General features: G+C 43.0%; 1 protein-coding gene across 1 annotated transcript in view; it reads right to left on the bottom strand.

Moving 5' to 3' along the window:
* Positions 1-19,619, bottom strand: part of TULP4 (TUB like protein 4) — a 210,022-nt gene that overhangs the window by 39,628 nt on the left and 150,775 nt on the right. The window contains 3 exon segments of the mRNA XM_045544642.1: positions 1,044-1,210; positions 8,215-8,349; positions 11,191-11,371. Coding sequence (XP_045400598.1) covers positions 1,044-1,210; positions 8,215-8,349; positions 11,191-11,371 — 483 coding nt within the window.

The following is a 19,619-nucleotide window of genomic DNA, read 5'->3' as shown; positions in this document are numbered from 1 at the left end:
GTTAAAATGTAAAGTACATCACTGGCATAACAAACATAAAATCAGAGTGTGATGGATTCAGGATATGGCAGCCCAAAATATGACTGTAGGGGACCAGAATAAGCCACACCAAATATGCCTCCTAGGCATACGGATAATTGTGAGCTGGTTATTTCGAGAAACTGCAGACATAGGGTAAGCTCTGAAAAGTTATGCTTTTGTAAGAGAAATTTATGTCTATAAAGGAAATCTGCATTTGCAAGCGTGTTTCCATCTCTGCACCAGGTAGAGAAGGATGACTGAATTGCCTGGAGACTCTTAATCAAAGGAGCAGGCATGGGCTTCAATCTGCAGAACAAACCTCACCCATGTTTTATGAGATTTCTCTAAACTAGGCCTTTTGCCACACCTTTCTTTCTGTGTTTCAGCAAAGTATTTAAGCCTGAAGTCTAAGACAAGCTTTTGAGATGCTCTCTACAGATTTACTCATTTTTCTGGGTTAACTCCCATGTATACAGGAGGTGTACATGTTATTAAATTTCCATTTTTGTTTTTCTCTTGTTAATCTGTTTTTTGTTACAGGGAAGCTCAGCTGAGAACTCACAAAGGGTAGTGGGGAAAATTATTTTTCCTCCCCTATAAGTGAATACATGAAGATTCAGCACTCACTTCTCAAAGTTTCTGGTTTCTACTCCTGACTGAAGATCAACATCAGCTTATTCTGCTTATTCACTATCCACTCACTTGACTGGGAAATGGAATAAAGCATTCTGGTTAAAAAGCAAAAACTGCTTCTCCCCTCATTCCTCCTGGTTTGCACACCACAATTGAGGTAAAAAAAAAAAAAAAAGATTAAAATTTGTCAAAGAAAATTACAATAAGTATAATCTATTCATGAGTATTTAACAGAAACTGGCAGGGAGGGTGGGTACCAGCACAATAGTGTCATTTCTTGAAAGCAGGCTGTGATGAAAATGTACCTATTTCTTAGGAACATGCTCACCTGCGCAAGTGTGTCTTAGGAACATGCTCACCTGCACAGGTGTGTCTTAGGATGTGCTCACCTGCACAAGTGTGTCCAGTGTGAAGATGTGCTCCCCACGAACATTGTAGAACTTGACCATGGCACTCTTCAGAAGGGGACCGTTGGCAAGCTCACCAAGCTGGGCCTGCCGTTCCATCCCAGCGACTGCCAGTAAGTCCCCCTGCGTGCACCACTGGGCCACTACCTCTGAAATCCCAAAGAAGAAATGGTTAGCACAAGGACATGGCACTCTCTCCACCATTACTCAGCAAGGTTATTAGTTCGTTTTCAGTAGTTTAAAACATAGAGACTCTAAGCAAATACAACAGTGGCTCTTTCCCTTTCTCTGAAGGAAATAAGGACCTATTTCTCTAAAGACAATATAGACTCTATTAAAAACAGGTGTTCATTACATAAATGGGGGATTGCAGCTCCCCTGAAACATAACTAAATCAAGCAGAAACTTAGATATAATAAAACTGGCATGTTAAATATCTATCTCCAATACCAGCACTTCCATAATGAGACTTGTACAACTTATTTTTAGAGAAAGCAAAATAATAAAACCTATGACTATACATGATATAAGTGCTTGTTCCACTGCTGTGTCCTGCACTCCCAGATATGATTCAGATAATTTATAAATGCTAGGAGTAAAAAGTAAATCAAAAGCAAAGCCTAAGTTTACATTCATTTGATCTCTGCACACCACTGGGAAGATACGCTCCGATAAGGGACAGACATGCACATGAGGGCCTAACTGTTATTTGACATTTGATGACCTTGTGGGGGCTTAGAAAAGAAGAAAAATACTCCTGCTGGGTGGCAGTATTGTTAAAGGAATTTCCACATAGAGAGTCAATGCCCATTCACAAGCCACTCAGTGCCTAGAAGACAAGGCTATTAAATGGTTTATCTTATCTCCATGTGAGCTTTATTTATTTCTTGCTGGTCAAAAGAAGCTCTTAGTACCAATAAGATTCATGGCATATTTTTTTTTCTCCCTCAGGACCCTAAAACCATAATCTGGTTTATACACAGATCTCTGAAATCTAGAGCTAAAGTGGCCCGTTTCGCAGAGCAGCTGGAGGGACTTTAGAGAAAACGCTCTGCCGTGACGGGCACAGATTTGAGAGCCAGGGCCAGAATTCACCAGCTCCCGAGCTTCATCACGTCACAAGTGACCACAACATCCCTCTTATTCATGTGCGGTCATGATTCTGATGCTACCGTCAGTACATTCAGAGGTCACTGGTGTTCTTTGATTTCCCTTGAAAACTGGAGCATATTCCCTGGGGCAAGAGGGTCTTCTGTAGAACTTGCTCATAAAGTTAGCCACAGAGCAGAAGCTCAGGGGACAAAGAGGGCTGAGCCAAAGCAACTACAGACAAACACAAAATGGAAATACCTCCAGCAATCTGGAATAGTAAAAGCTTCAATAAAAGGTCCCCTCCCCCACCCCCGTTTTTTCTAATAAAGGGATATGAATAAAGTTAAGCACAAACCAGGAAATGAAAACTCATATAAAAGAATTAAGTAAATATCCTGGTGAGTATTTCTGTAAAGACAAGAGGGAAAGCTAGAGGATGTGTGCATATACTAACTGTGCCAGACACTCAGTGCCTAGATGCACCTTGAGGAAAACCTGGTCATGATCATGAGACTGAATGACCTCTCTGACAGCAGCTCTGGGTACACAAGGAAACCTAAAGGAGAAGCAACTAACATCAACATGCAAAGAGGTGACAAATATGCCAGAGGCTAAGGTTTCTTAAGACAGAAACATCACTGTCATGTTGCAGAAATAAAGATGACAGCACTAATGCCCAGGCTCCTCATCTGACCTGCTCTGGTTAGTGGGTGAGTCAATAACTGTACCATTCTTTTATTTTTTTTAGTTTTTATTTTTTTGAGACAGAATCTCACTCTGCTGCCTGGGCTAGAGTGCCGTGGCATCAGCCTAGCTCACAGCAACCTCAAACTCCTGGGCTCAAGCGATCCTCCTGCCTCAGCCTCCCGAGTAGCTGGGACTACAGGCATGCGCCACACAGCTAGCTAATTTTTTCTACATATTTTTAGTTGTACAGCTAATTTCTTTCTATTTTTTAGTAGAGACGGGGTCTCACTCTTGCTCAGGCTGGTCTCAAACTCCTGAACTTGAGTGATCCTCCCGCCTTGGCCTCCCAGAGTGCTAGGATTATAGGTGTGAGCCACCGCGCCCGACCTCTTTTATTTATTTTCAAAATAAAATTCTTTGAATTGTATCACTAGGTAGACAGGGACAGATCAAGTAAACCCTGGGCACTCGGGGGGCTCTATTTACTAGACAGGTAAGAATGAGACAAAATATTTATGAGCAAACTCTCTGAGACTTCTCTAATGCAGTTGCAGTTATACTGAGACAGCTGTCATCTGCAAAGGCAAGTCTTACTCTTCTAAAAAAGAATAAATTCCATACAAATAATGCCATTTCTTGTTCTGATGTTTACAGAGTTAGCAGCATCAAGGGATACAGTAATAGATGTGGGCTCCTCTGAGGTTTAGCATAACCAGCCCTGATCACAGGATGGCACACCAGTCACCAGGGAAACAGGCTATCGCCTAAAACCCTGACACAAAGACTTCAGGAGTGGGACTGAGAAAGAACAACCTTGAACTGTTCAATGTCAACGCGAGTACTCTCCAGGAGCTGAATTCCTAGGGTTGGAGATTAAAATTCTCATAAATGATGGAAAAATGAAAGTAAAAGCAAACATACACTCAATTTCTAGATGTTACTATGATGAAGAAAGGAAGGACATAAAAGCCTTGCTATGGTCAGGACAGAATTTTTCCATTTCAGAAATGTTTTATAAACTATGTCTGTCTTATTTTAGAAAATAATCACCAATATCTCTGCCCAAGGTTTCAGTAATAATTTTATACGTTTGAGTCTCTAACAATTTGTTCTAGAATACAACCTAAAAGGAACCAACTAATGCTCTGTTCAGCAGCCCTCCTTCCACCTTTCCTGAAGCTCTTGGCGTGGAGTCTCTGTCGCTTCCCATGCAGGGAGACAGGGAGGTCCAAAGCAGAGAAGGCATCCCATTCTCCTGAAGCACCTATTTTTCTCAATGATTTTGGGGTATGTTTGGGGTTTTGGCCTGTTGTATATTTTACACAAAGAAAATCAGCAGATGTACACTATTCTACTTCAGCCAGACAGTCTTAAGGGTCTTTTTTGGTAAAAGCCTGGAAAGTCATTTATAGTCAGAGATAATTAAAATTTGGTTCTATTGTGTTAACAAGAAGCCACTTGTGTGGTATTAGTGCTGGGTCAAAAAGATGCAGCCAAGTTTTAATAGAAAAAAAGTGTTGCTCTCATCAAATACCACAGATATTGCAGCAAACGGTTCCCTGTCCCTTAGGTTACCATGTCAATGATTTACCTTTTCATTATTCATTAGGTACTCGTGTGTGTGTATGTGTGTGTGTATGTGTGTGTGTGTACACACGTGTATGTGGGGGAGAGAGAAACAAATTAATTAGCAAAATGTGTGATGGTAAAATAACAGGCAAATTTTTTTTCTTTAAGAAGCGCGTCTGAAAAGAACAACTGTATGGTCAATCAATAGCTTATGTTATTTTAATGAACCTATGTATATTATAAATATATACATGTAAAAATATATATATAAGATATATATTATAAAAAAAGCAGTGTGTCTTTAGTGAGCACAGAAAGGTCTGAAAAGAAGGGCATGTGCTCAGCGAGGACGATGGTGACAAGTTGGTATCAGGCCAGCCGCAGGAGCAGACAACAACGTGAGCTGAAACCACCCCACCTCAAAAATTCCTTGATTTTCTTAGTGTGCTCAATGATAAAAAGAGAGTAATTCTGAAAAAAAATTAAGAAAACCAACAAAGCCCACGGGGTTTGAGTGCAGGAGGAAATGAGAAGTGCCTCTCAGGTCCGCTCTGCCACCGAGACACAACTGGCTTGGTGAGGGAATGTCTGGACTCATGACTGAATTGTTTTCCTCAAGGAAGGGCCAAAGTCACAACAAAGGATAAAAATCCCAAGTAAAGTGAATTAATTCAGTACTTATTGCGTGATGGACCGAAGTCCTCAAAGTGGAGTTACTCAGCAGACTTTTATCCACGGCAGAAATTCTTCAGCCAACACCGCAAAGCAAAATCAGACCCCACCAGCCTGGCCCCGGCCCCACATACAGATGTGCAGTGAAATGGAAGCGTCTGCCGATGCAGAAGAGGGCTGGTCACGGGACTAGGAGCTATTTGGGATTCTAAGTTCTCTTGCACATGACATAAATTACATGTTGGAGATAAACAAAAGAATCTCATGAGTCACCTTTCTTCCTTGGAAAAGTTCTTTGATGATTTTCCTTTGAGACAGCACCAGAGAAAAACCAAACGGATCTGAGACCTTGTCAGTCCACCTAGGAGACGAGTGACTGACCTGTCTGTAACAGAGCAGATGACCCTGTATGCCAACAGTGACAGCATTCTGTTTATCTCTTCCCGGCATTCACTAACATAGTTCATAGGTAGCAGATAAAGAATAAATTACAAAAACAAAAAAAATATTGTTGTTCATACCACATGTAAAACTGAGTCCTTAAAATATTCTGATACCAAGACAGAAAAGAGAAATTGCCTACATACATCACTGTTGGGACACAGAGAATGAGAACCCCAAGTACGATGCTCTGGCATGCTGAGCACTCTGAATTAAAAGAAACTGAAAGGCCTTAGAAGCTGCCTTAGAACCAAAGACTTTCTAATCTTCTCTTATTTCTCCCTTATTTTCCTAGCACAGGGAGAAATTCTCTCTGGAATTTCCTTATCTAAGGAAATTTCTTTCCAAAAGAAATGCAATTGTCTTAAGACTTCCCTCCCTAGGAAACTCATCAAATAACCAGGAAAGATTTAACCACTCCAGGTAGACTTTTCATCTGTTCTGAGGGCAGCTCCAGGAGATTGCCTGGGAGACTGTCTCTACATAACCAGACCAGTCTTGTTCACAGTGCAGTTCTGCCCCCCACCGTCCCAAAACTTGCCAGTCCCATTCAGTTTCCTAAGGGAATCCTAATGTCTGCCTCCTGGGTCCACTCATTTCCCCTAAAAATCACTTACTACACATCACAATTGCCTACTCCCTCCACCCTCATTTCCCTCTCCCCTATGAAAAGGGTATATAAGCTTTAACCATCTGGCCTGTGAGTCTCATATTTTATATGGCTCCAGTGCTTACACATGTTAATAAATTTATATATCTCTTCTCCTTTTAATCAGTCAAGTGTCAGTCGCTTCAGGGAGCCTTCAGAGAGGATGGAAGGGAAGCTTTTCCTTTGCTCCTACAGCACCTGTTGGATGGCACCCAGTTCGTTTCATTTTAATCTAACTTTCTGAAACTAGGAATACATGGTACAAAACCCTGTCCCCCCTTAAATGATTAAAGTTTTTAGATTAGATCTAGGCTTCTAGTTAGGTAATGACTAGAATGCTAAATTTGCTTGTATCTTTAGAATAAACCTCAACGAAAAAAATTTCACATTTGGAACAGCTACTTTGGGTCCCCTCCCCCATGTACCTCTCATGCGTTCCTGTTCCCATCCTGCACATGTGGTTGGAACGTGCTAGAAGTGCTTGCTCCAATACAACCTGATTTGGTAGGCATAGTACAAATGATACATTCAAGGAGAGAAAAATACAGTTTCCATAAGCAAGACAGTGAAAACTTAGAAAAATTCACCCAGTAAAGAATAAAAAGGAACTGAGTGGTAATTATATTATTTTCAGCCTGGACCAGATATTTGGCAGAGAACCAAAGTTCAGGATTTCAAAACTAGAGGCAGGTTCTCAAAAACATTAATAAACTTGATTAAGGTTTGAAAATGGAATTTTGAAGAAAAGAAGTAGAGCCTAAATTAGTAAATACATGAGAGACTTTATGATGATCATCCTTGTACTTTAGCTCCATGAAAAACAGAACATCTAGAAAAGAATTTACAGAAAAGCACAAGGAATTTAAGTTCATCATTATCACTAAAAATACTTGCTCAGTTCCTACTGGGGCCTATTTGTCGTATAAAGAAGGACTTCTTCTACATAGATCACGTCCCTCAGGAGTTTAGAGACTAAATAATCCCTTACAATTACAGTTCTGAAACAGTAGAATGGGATACCCAAAAGAGGGAGTATAATTTGCTTCTAAAAATACTCCATAATTTTAAATAGAATTAATAAGTGCTTGTGGGGTATAGGGCAGCTATGATTCCTGCCAACCACCAGTTAGATAGATGGACTCGATTCTTTACATCTGGTCATTCCCGAATAATTCAGACCAGCAGGAGTAACCCATGGCAGTGGCTCTCTAGACTGATGGCCAGCTTGGAACAACAGCAACCAGTTGTACCAAAGATGCCAGCTTGTCCTCCACGCCATGCAGATTACAGTAAGGAAGCCTAGGACGTGAATTTCCTAGAGGCAGCCTAGGACGTGAATTTTTAAACTTTTCTACATTGCACAATTCAGTTCTGAAGAGACAACTTGTTTTTCCAAAGAAGTCACCAGGGTCACAACATTAGTAGTACTCCTTAACTGCAAAATTCAGAACATCGTGAATGTCTACGTCCACTGATTTTATTCTGAGATAACAACACTTCCTAACACCTATCAGGAAGGTACCAGTGCTTGACTGCCGCCCTCCACATCAGTGCCTCAGTCTGGCGACGGTGGAACCTCCACAGGTCTTTCAAGGTAATTTCATTGCACAATGATCAGTTCTTTAATGAGCCTGCCAGATTCTTAAAATTATAGGGGCTTCTGCGCAAATGACGTCCTGTGTACCATCTGCTGCCTCAGGAACGGCAGGTGCTGCAGTCCGGTTATCGTGCAGACACAGTGCAAGCCAGATGCAAACACACCTGTACACCTGACAGAGCATCATTCTTGTCATAGTGAGGAGAAGAGCAGGGTAAGATGAAAACTGCATGTCAGGAATCCCTCCTCAAGATAAGACTAGGTGTCGACTTGTCAGAGAAGCAGAGGAGCTAAGGGGAAGTGACCTTAGTTAACGGACTCCATTAAGCCCAGGAAGGGTCACTGTAGAGGACAGAAATTAATAAGTATTGGGTGTATGACGCCACCTGGAAGGTAAACATGCACAGGGCTGCTCTGTGGGGATGGGCGTGTGCAGCGTTCCGTACCTTTCAGCCCTGAGCGGATGACAGTGGGTGACAAGTCATCGTAGTTGTTCATTAAGCTGATGTCTCCCGAGGTGAAGCTGACAGTGAGCAGAGGCTTGATGTTCTGCACCGGGATGGGGTACGCTGCTGGGCCATCTGTGGAACACAAGTGCCGAGTGAAAAGGAGGCAACAAGGATACGATCCAAATCCAGGTACCCAAGGCTGCAGTCCTGCGTGGCGCCTTACACATTGCCTGAGAATGCAGATGTGACTCTGGATTGGGGTGCTACCAAATAAGGCAGGCATTCTACACCATTCGGGGACCACACAAGGGCCAGCAGGAGGGCACTAACAGAGTGCCGAGAATATGTGCGAAAAGTTTATTGACCTGTATGTTAGCGAGTTATGTGTTCCTAATGATGTATAAATGTAAATTATTTTAATGTTATATAATATACAAGGATGGTGGGAAGAGAGATGAATGTGGATTTTTTTTTTTTTTTTTGAGACACGGTTTGGCTCTGTTACCCAGGCTGGAGTGCAGTGGCATCATCATAGCTCATTGCAACCTTAAACTCTTGGGCTCAAGTGATCCTCCTGCCTCAGCCTTCCAAGCGGCTAGTACTACAGGCACATGTCACCATGCCCAGCTAATTTTCTTGTTTTTTGTAGAGAAGGTATCTTGCTATCTTGCTCAGGCTGGTCTCGAACTCCTTGGCCTCAAGTAAGGAGTTCGCCTCACCCTCCCCAAATGTGTTAGGATTACAGGTGTGAGCCACCATGCCCAGCCAAAAATATTTTCTTAATTCTGGTATAAAACACAGAAAAAAAGTTGCTTTTCAATACTAAATGCTCTTTCAATGAATGTTATAGGAAATGAACAGCCACAACAGCCACCATCAGTTCCTTCCTGCTTAGGTTTTTACCATGAGAGACACTGGATGTGGCTCACAAAGAATTCTGCTGTATCTGCAGTGCATGGCCAGCATAAAGAAAACTGCTTCGTAAGTTCAGGGACTTTCGTCCAGATTTTTAGGAAGGGACCGTGATGGGCCAAGGACGAGGTCTTTCATAGGTTGTTTGAAAAAGTAAAAGGAAGTCCTTCCCATACACCTGGGTGAATCGGAGCTCTTTCAGGAGGCTCTTGTGGGCTTCACAGCCACACTGAGCCCCCTGCAGCAGCTGCCGAGGCCGGGCCTGCCATGCGTCTGCAGGTGAGCCCAGTTATTGCTCCCCTTCGCATCACCCTGAGACACTGCATCAGATCCACCTCTGCGCTCAAGTTCCCTGGGCTGCCACCAAGAACCCTGGTACCTCTGAAAGGCAATACCTGACATCCTCAAACTTGCCCCACTGCTTCTGAGAAGGGCAACTGGTCAGGAAGCCACCAGGCACTGAATTCTGCCCCTAGACTCACTCTGGGTCTGCTCAGAAGCTTGGTCTCCGGACCTTGTTTCTTTCAATATTAAAATGGGGATAAGTAGAACTGGATTCAACCTACTAAAGAGGAGTTCTGCTTTAAAAGTATGCTGAGACCATGTTATACAGACCTTGGCTTTATTACTATGAGGCTGTAGAAATATGATCAACACTTCCCTCAAGGCCGGCATCCTATTAGGGAAGGGGGTAGTTAACTCCCAAATGGATTTGTGGGTGTGAGAAACACCCACAAACACCCTCCCTAGACCCACTGATCCTAAAATGCTACCACCAATCTTATTTCTTTCATGTGTGAATGCCTGCTCCTAAAATGAATGAATGAATACGTGTGCACACACACGCATGTTGCTGCGAAGCATAACAGTATCTCTGTCTCTGTGACAGGAAGGAGAAAACAAAACAAGAGCACTGCAAGTACCAGTGTAGACAGACACTGATGGGGGAGAACATTCTTACACTGGTCCTGGGACCAGCCTTCACAGGACATGGCCTGTGGCGGCTGGAAAAGGCTGGAAACCGTCCAGCACACGCCCTCTGACCACTAAGTGCCCGGGCAGCGTGAGCACAGCCGTGCCAGGCAGGGCAGAAGCCTGCAGCAGTGTGTTCGTTTCCAATCAAGAAGCCCTTCTCTCCCATTTCATAATACATTTTCCTCTTGAAAAAAAGAGGTGGTTACAGCTAAATCAGAGGAATAAGTTCTAAGTTCTATATACCACTATAGGATGATTATAGCTAACAATAATGTATCACATAGTTTCAAGTAGCTAGAACACTCCTAACACAAAGAAATGATAAATGTTGAGATGATGGATACACTAATTACCCTACTCTGATCACTATACATTATATGTATCGAAACACCACTATGTACCTCACAAATATGTACAATTATTAAATGTCACTTAAGAAAAAAGAAGTGAATGCAGGGGATGGGTATTGGTGAATAACCAAAGCCCTGACTAGACCAGTGCTGAACACTGATTCTGGGAACCAGCTAGGGGTAGAGGAGGCTGGGGTTTGAAGTTACCCCCACCACGGTATCCAGTGCCACAGTGGGACGCACGGAGAGGCGCAGGCCTTCTGAACTGAGAGCGGGAGAGCTGCTTTCTGCCTGGAATAAGGCAGACGGACGGGGATGTGCAGTTGCTGCCCAAGGTGTGGCCTTCACCATGGCAGACTAATCCTTTCCTCATCATACTAAATTATATTAACCACATAAAACTGTTCACCTTTAGCTTTCTTCATTCTCACTAACCAACTAAGCCCCTCAATCCTCCAGGGACACAGGAAGAGCCAAGCGTCTCATTTCATGTCTAGGAAAGCCTAAGCTGACAGAGTGAAATCAACCAGCCCAATGACTCTGAGACAGCAGAGGAGACAGGTCAGAGACATGAGGCCAGGCCTGTCTTGCATTTCAGCTGGAGAGTGCTTCTCCGGGAGTTCAGGGGCTGTGCATATGGCAGACTTCACCCTCCCTCCTCCAGACGGGTCTGTCCCTCTCAACGCTCTCCCACTTCCTGCTGGCAGATGACAAGGAGAGCAGGGCTAACGAGTACCTTGGGGAGGAGCGTAGTCGTCCGAGTCCGTGTCGCTCTCGCTGCTGTCCTCCACCAGGAAGATGGGGTAGTTCCAGGACATGCCCAGGACGCCATCAGACTCGTGCAGGAGGACGTGGGCCAGCATCCTGCCGTGGCAGTCCATGACGATCACCTGCCCGTCGGCCGTGCCAAACAGCACCTGCAACCAAGGACCAGGACTCTTGACCAAGGGGGAGCAAGGGCTGTGGTTTCTGGCAAACCTCACTGCCTCAACTGGTTTTAGGAGGATAGAATATATTTAGAACTAAAACAAAAAAACAGTTGAGTAACTGAGGGGTGACACAAACTCTTTAGTAGAAGCTTAGCTGGCTATTACTGTAGGAATTTTAGACCTCTAAAACTGAAATGTGAACTGACTATAGAATTAATATATTATATGTTATATGGACATTTTCAAATAATACCAACAAAATCACTGTTTCACTATTTGTGGGGATTTGGTTGTTGTTTTGGTTGTAGGAGAGGGACTTAAAAAAGATAATATTCATTTACTTTTCTTGAAAATGAAGAAGTAGCAGAGATTCATTGTTATGATTTTCTCAAATTTAGAAGAGACAGTTTAGGATTAGATTTGACCAAAGAGAACATACATTTGGTTATGTAATCTTGTCGTCTAACCACATTGGGAAAAGAAGATGCTCCTGAAATAATGTTTTATTTCTAATGTTTAATGTCTAATGTTTATTTCACTGAGACTGATAATGGTATCTACTTATTAATTTATAATTAATTTAATGATGTATTAATAGTATTAATATATTCAATGAGTGCTTATTTTGTGCAAAGCACTATGCTAAAAGCTTTAACTCATTAATCGTCAAAGCTGTGCGTAAGGTACTACTGTTGCCGGTGTGGACCTCAGGTGGGCCTGCCATGTGAGTGTGCCGAGGACTGCTCCTAGGACGTTTTCCTGGGCTTCACCAAGCCTGGGGCATATGCTCAGGGATGTGAGAGTGTGGTGCAGACAGGCAGACGGCCAGAGCTAAACACCACGGGTATGAGGAGGCTGGACAGGTGTTAACCCCCTGCCATGAGAATGGCAAAGGAGCAGCCCACAGCTGCTGGAAGCCTCTCTTGACATGAGTGGCATAACCAGCTGGACTTCCTGAGAGGAACCTTGGGACCTGGATGGCAGGACCTCCACTGAGGAGCACGCCATGTTACTTTCTGCTTTGTGTGATGGTCTCCGTAGTTTCTGCGTTTGTTGGCATTAAAAACTTTACATCTTTTGTGTCTAATGGGACTTGTCTACCCATCACTATCTCACTATAACAACCATGCAAGTTGTTATCTCCATGTTGTAGCCCAGAAACAAGTCAAGAGAGGTCAAGTAAGCTGACAAAGCCATGAAGTGGTCAAGCCAGGGCTGTCTGTCTAAAAAGGCTAGAATTTGTCCAAAGGGAAAGTTATTTAGGCTTTTTTAGTCCTTGCTTCTTTTGCTTTTGACATTAAAAACCTTGGGGGCAAAGACTGTCCATAGCTATATCCCTGGTACCTAACAGAGCTTTGGGTACACAGTGGGTACTCAATACATATTTATGGTTAAATGAATGAATTGAACCCACAATCAAAAGGCAATTTTAGGACACAAAAATGCTGATGACTGAGATAGATTTAACTGCAAGGGAAAATACATTTCATCTAAGTAGTAACAAGTGCATAGAATTTACGGAGCTATTTTAGAATGAATCAATCATTCATCAAATATTCCTTTAAACATGATCTATATTTTAATGAATGAACACTTAAAAAGGCTAAAACAATTTTCCCCCAGAGGCAACAATGAATTTATTAGTGTATGCCACCTATAGGAAAGATAGACAAAACTATAAGGAACACAGTGAAATTCATTTCAGAAAATGTCAAAATTTTGGCTGTCAACAGAAAAAAGTAAGTATCTGATGGCACATTTACAAAGCCCTCCTGTGACACAGGCACAGGCACTGAGACACTGGAGCACGGGCCACGTCTGCTGAAGCCCTGGAAGAGGCAGGCGTCCAGCATGCTTGGTGAGCAGTTTTCAGTGATGATAAACATGGAACATGACTTCTTTTAATTTTCACTGAGCTGCATCATCGGCACATTTATAACTATTCTGATACGTTCACTGTGTGGTCTGATGTTTGTCTGCCTCTCATGTGGAACAGACCATGAGCTTTGAGGACGCTGACCATCATGGACTGCATGTTCACGCATCCCCTATGTTCACATGCTGACATCTGGAGGCGGGGCCTTTGGGAGGCAAGTAGGTTTCGATGAGGTCATGCGGGTGGGGCCTCCCTGATGGGACTAGGGCACTTATAAGAGGAATGAGAGAGGCCTGATCTCTCTCTCTCTCACTAAGGAGAGGCCACGTGAGGACCCAGGGAGAAGGTGGCTGTCTGCAAGCCAGCAAGAGGGCCTCCACCGGGAACTGAACCGACTGACACTTTCTTTGATCATGGACTTGCCAGCCCCAGAACCATGAGAAACATTGTTTAAGCACCGCAGTCCATGTGTTTCATTACAGCAACCTGAGCTGAGACCTGGACCACGTCAGCTTTGCTCGCCTGTATCTCCCTGGGACCTGTCCCAGTGATGGCCCATAGCATTAGTTGCGAAGGGAGGGAGGAAATGCCTCTGCATGGAAAGATCCTTTGGATTAACATGTATTTTTCCATTCTAGAGAAGAACAGATACCAGACAAGAGAATAGACATGTCATTGCTGAATAAAGGACGGGTGATTTCATGAGTTATCAGTGTCAGCATCACATTAAAGCAAAACAATAAAAAAAAACCAGTCCCCAAATCCCCCATCATTAATCCAAGCCAGCTACAGTTCCCATGGGGAGAAAATCCACCACTGAGACTGGAAAAAAGGGAGAAAGAAGTGCTGACAGTCTAGTTGTCAAGAAAGGATGGAGAAAGTTTCTGTTTTGGAACAAGCATGTCACAGACAACTGAAGAACACTGACACAACATGAAATCAGATTTTTAAAAATCTTCTCCATTACAAGTTCCTTTCATGCCTAATCACTTCCAATGAGATAAAGCTTATGTGAGCCAAGGACTGCAAGAGAACAAGACAGAAAAGTCTAATGATAATGAATACACATATGGCAAATGTGATCTCTGCCACTTCTGCTCCCGAATCCTGGTCACGTGCCGAACGTGTTCTGGACAGGCTAGTGCCAGTACCTCCTTCCCAGTCTCAGCGTCCTCTCCAGGCTGCTCCATGCCACTGCTCCTCAGGCATGGCCCTGGGCCCTCTTTCCTCTCCTCTCTAGAAGACCACAATCATGCCCACAGCCTCAAGGACCCCGTTCACAGCTGACTCCCTGCCAAGGCCTCTGCCCTGAGCCCCAGACTCACACATACAACTGCCTTTCTGTCCTCTCCCCCTGGATTTGCCAAGGGTCCTTCAAAGTCAACGTGCATTAAATGAAATGCACAATCGTGTCTTTCCTGTGTGCAACACATGCAGTGAGGTCCCTTCCAGGAAAGACTGTGGCCTGTGTTTTATCTCCAGCATATAATATACTGTTTGGTAAGTAACAGGGACCTGGATATCACACGTGAAGGCTCTTGGGACCCACCGTACAGAATTAATCTTGTTCTAACCACAGCCCCCACAGACTCTGAACTTGGCTCTGGTTCTGCATGTCTGTCTCCCAGTAAACCACAGCGTCTCGAGAGCAGGTCTGCATCCCCAGGTTCTCACATGCTGCTGTCATGAGTGGATGCTCAGCGACTATTAGTAAATAAATTTCTGCCCAAATCTTTGGCCTCTGCCCAAGTTTTCCTACAATGAAGGAGCAATCTCTTTCTTATTTAAACTATAAACCAATGCACAAATTCTCCCATAAAACTGGCCTCCAAACACTTTCAACAACAGATCCCATGAATTTCTCTCTCCTCTCTTCCTGCTGTCTCTGGTGGCTCACAGGCTTCAGTACGGCAGGACAATGCTCCCTCTGTAACTTGCACACCAAGACAGAACAGCTGGTACAAACCCCCATGTCAGGGCACACCAGTTCAATAGCTTTGCAGCCTTGAATACACTCACTGTAGGGCAGTTTTTAATAGCAATGCAATTATGGTATTCACACAATTCTTCATTTCAATGCATTTTGTTTTAAACTGTTTTTAGAAGCAATTATTTTAAAACAAATATAATTATTATTATCATAGTTTAAAGTGAACCAAGCTAGAACCCAAAGGGATTAAGGGAGGATATAAAATCATTGAGAAGATATGTTTTAGGAGCAGTGGTGTCTTATCAGTACCTTCACCTTTCAACCCTGGTACTTGTCTAAATTTTTGAATAAAACCACAGAAAAAGGTCAACTTTGATAATACATGCTTCTATAAATGTTCACCTATTTGGAATAGAGTTCAATTAGTAGTATTGGAAATAGTTCCTGAAGGAGGTGATTTTTCCCCATTTATTTGCTTTTATGATTTAAAGCTGGGGGAATCCGATTAAAAAACTGATTACAAATTCCCACTAGTGACTTCAGCACCACTGGTGGCAAACATCTGCACGTGTAGCTGTGGACATAGGAATGAAAGGACAGCCACGAGTTCCCTTTTTGCCTTGGGAAGGAACCCTTTCTGTTCTGAGATGCTGCTAAAGTAAAACTTTCTTTTAAAGACCTCCCTGTTGGGCTCCCTAACACTGGCCTTCATACATGCTTCAAGACCAGATGTCAGTATTTTGCAACTAAAGAAACATAGTCACTAAAATCAAAGTGTTGTAAATGACAGGAATGCTCAATTGACTAATAGAATATTTTGGTTTTTTTTTAAGAGATGAAATGTAATTTCATAGCTGACTGTATCTTTGGGCTAAATATGTAATTTAGAAGTTATTTCATCTCTTCACGGCAGAAGAGACCACTTATAAATTAAGATGAGAGACTATCTTATGTTTAAAGATTTTCAGAGAATGAGATCTTCTATCTGCCTCAGGCCTCAAATTTAATGTTAAATGATTCCCATTACTAGAATATTCTTCCCCAACTCTTTCAGGCTCCATTTTTAAGTGTATTCACCCTTCTAAGACATACCACCCACATAGCAATTTCTGGTGGTAAAGGGGAATAGTCTGACTACAGAAGCAATAAAAAATGCATTTGACTAGGTTGTCTCCAGAAGGGTACACAAGTAACTGGAAACTTCCTATCTCTGGTGGGCTTGAGGATAGCAGGTGGCACCTTTTCATCATATATCTTTGGAACATTTAGAATTTTACATCATGTGAACATACTATCTATTAAAAAATACTTTTAAATATACCTTGAATGAGGAAGACAAATGCTTCAGGAATACAGCCTTACAGCAGGTCTTTGAAATAAGGCACAAGCACCCGGGCTAGCCATTCACCCAGAGGCCCGAGGGAGTGGACTGCACTTTTTGTGTAAGTGGAAGATGCCAGGTGATGCTGAAATCTGCTTAGCCTATTTAGTGTAGACAGTCCAAACCTGTTGGGGAAACATCGTTTCCTTTGCAAAGTACTCAGGACTGGAGTCAGCTGGCAGGGGCCTAGTCCTGTTTTGACTCTTAACTATTTGTAAGGTTGATTATTCTGCCCCGAGTATCAGTCTCAAATCTCTTCCTGTTTCAAAATGCTACAACCCTTCAAAATATACCTAAATATGATGACAATACTAATTTATTCCTGTGGCTACTAATAAACTTCTTCAACAAACGGGCTGAGAGGAAAGGGATCCCTGGTCCCTGCAGCCAGTAGCAGTTAGAGACACAGTGACGCAAGGAGATGAAACAGCACTTGTGACTGGTGTCCACACCTGTGGAAACCAGTTGGACCCAAGTTAAAGCAGGAAGGACAGATTTTAATCAGTAATAACTACTGCAGCAGGGACGGGAGTGCCACGTGAACTGACCTCCACTCCGATGTGTGCAGAGGTGACTGGGCATTTTAAAGGGAGAACAAGGGAGAAGGCAGGAGGCATGGGCAGGACAGCCAGGGAACAGAGATAAGTGAAAAGCAGGAAGGGACTGCCAACATGATCAGGCTCTCTGGGTTTGCCAACTAGAGCTTATCAAAATTAGACTCCTACCTTCCTACAGAGACCGGGAGATGGGGCCCTGTCTACAGGTGTTGGCCAGGACAGACAGTTCTCTTGGCAACTTCTTTCCTAGGCAGGAACTTAAGAGGGCTGGAGCAGTCATCCTAGGGACACAGCCTTGAGTTGTTATAAACTATGCCAGTGTTTGTTCAAGAGAGGGGGAAGCAGGAGTGGGGAGGGAGTGTGCATGAAATCATTTGTGCTGAGAACCTGCAGTTTTCATAGGCCAAGGTTGAGGCCCAGTTGAGCAGAGGGCTCAGAGGGGCCTGGCCAGAGCGGGGTAAAGGAGTCTTTGTCTTGGTGGTGCACACATGTGAAACGGCACACATTTCACCTCCTCCCAACACGCACAAGGATGTGTTCACTGCCAAGGGCAGGGGCTGCCAGAGCAGCAATACCTGGTCCAGGAATGCCACATAAGGCCTGGGAAGATCAATTTTATAGTCAGCCATCTGGCCAAACATCGGCATTCAGGCAAGGCCTCTGTGTCAAAACCAAGGCCATCATTATGCGGTGGTATTAATAAAGGCATAGAATAAAATTTAACATTAAATTAACAAGAAACTGACTTTAAGAAGTGTACATAACAAAAGCCAGTATATATGAATAATTCCCTCCAGTCTCATTCTTAACCTAATTTGTTAAGCGTAAACTTTGAGAAAGATTTTTATTTAGCATATTTTCTAATTCATCAATACTGAGTGCTCTATCCAGTGATTCATCAATGATCTGAGTCCAGAGATAAAAAAGAGTAACCTGATTTTTAAACATCTTAATTGCTGCTATCAGCCAACCAAAACAACACTGACAGAAGAAAATGAAAGAGAAAACACACACAGCCACACTTGTTTCTGCTAAAGAAATAAATTTGCTTCCACAAAACACTCAACAAAAGTTCCAGAATACACCCAAAAGGAAATAACTCAAAACGAACCCATATCAATCGCTGGATACAGACAGCCCTGAAGGGCAGGAGGCTGTCTCCCAACTTCTTTCCTGAGCAATCCTTTTCAAATTAATTTCTTTGTGATTCCTGTGCTCCTTGCCTATTTTGGCAAGAACCATCCTATAAATGTTTAGTTCAGGGCTTAAAATAAAGATGGGCTTCCCTTTAGTAGTACACGCACTACTAAAAGGTCATGGGCAGATCCTGGCGGAGGGAGGGAAAACCATCACTCTTTGCACTGGTTTAGACTAAATCTCCCTTCAAAGCTGTGCTCCCACACGCGAGCAGCAACTCTACCCTACGGCCTACCAGTCACCAGCAAGAGACTTCAGTACAGGAAGGAACCACTGAGGTTTTACTTCAGTGGGTTTGTGGATTTTTTTTAAAAAAGAAACACTCTAGTACAAGAGCCTGTGTGAGAGAGATTACCATGTTCTTTCCTAGTGTTGAGCACAGTGGCTTTCAAGTTTTTCCAGGGAAACTAAAATCTATGCAGTGCCTGTAATTAACACCTTAAAGGACCAGGTGCAGCAGGATGGGAACCTGCCTGCAGGCTCCAGTGGGGAGGTGACAGCTGCTCTGTGAGGGACCGGCCCTGAGGCTGAGCCCTGCCCAAGGCCAGCCTTAAAGGGAGAACAGAGGGAAATGTCTTCTTAGAGTGAATAGAACACTCCTTGCAAATATGGCATTGTGACCCTTTGTACTTTGGTTTTGTGAAGTTTTACTTGTTTCTATCTAAGAGTGGTCCTTTTCTATGGGTTAGTCTTACTGTATGTCAAATACCAGCAAATTACTTTTCATTTATAAAACTGTGGTGTTTTTAGATGAGAAAGCAAAGGGTTACATTATTTTTTACAAGTTCCCTTTATAAATCATTCCCATCTGACAGGAAACCCTTCAGGAGGAAGGCATCTCCTTGATGCTGCAGACGTGCTCCTTCAGCACTCAGGCAAACTCCAGTCCCAAAGTTCCGCTTCAATCTGAGAAGAACCTTCTTTGAAGTAAACAGAGCAGGTGTGACAAGGGCACTGTGACTATGAAGGAAGTGCCACACTCTGAGGGGATTTATACTCAAGGGTGTTTGGGCCGGATGACATGCTATCTGGGATCTGCTTTAAATACAGCAAAGAAAAGAAGAAAAAAGGAGAAAGGGATAAAAAAGCAAATGTGGCAAAACATGTGGGTTCTTTATGCTATTTTTGATCTGTTACTGAAATTGTTCATAATCGAATGTAAAAATTATATAATTAAAAATCCCTACAGAGTGATTTATTACTTGGACTACTTTTGGGGAGTTAGAAAATCTCTTTGAGTTCTAATTTGGTACTTCAGTAATGACCTCATATTTCTAAAGTAAATGAATAATTAT

This window comes from Lemur catta, chromosome 2 (genome assembly GCF_020740605.2).
Source record: "Lemur catta isolate mLemCat1 chromosome 2, mLemCat1.pri, whole genome shotgun sequence".
Classification (NCBI taxonomy): Eukaryota; Metazoa; Chordata; class Mammalia; order Primates; family Lemuridae; genus Lemur; species Lemur catta.
This window is presented reverse-complemented; position numbering and strand designations above follow the sequence as displayed.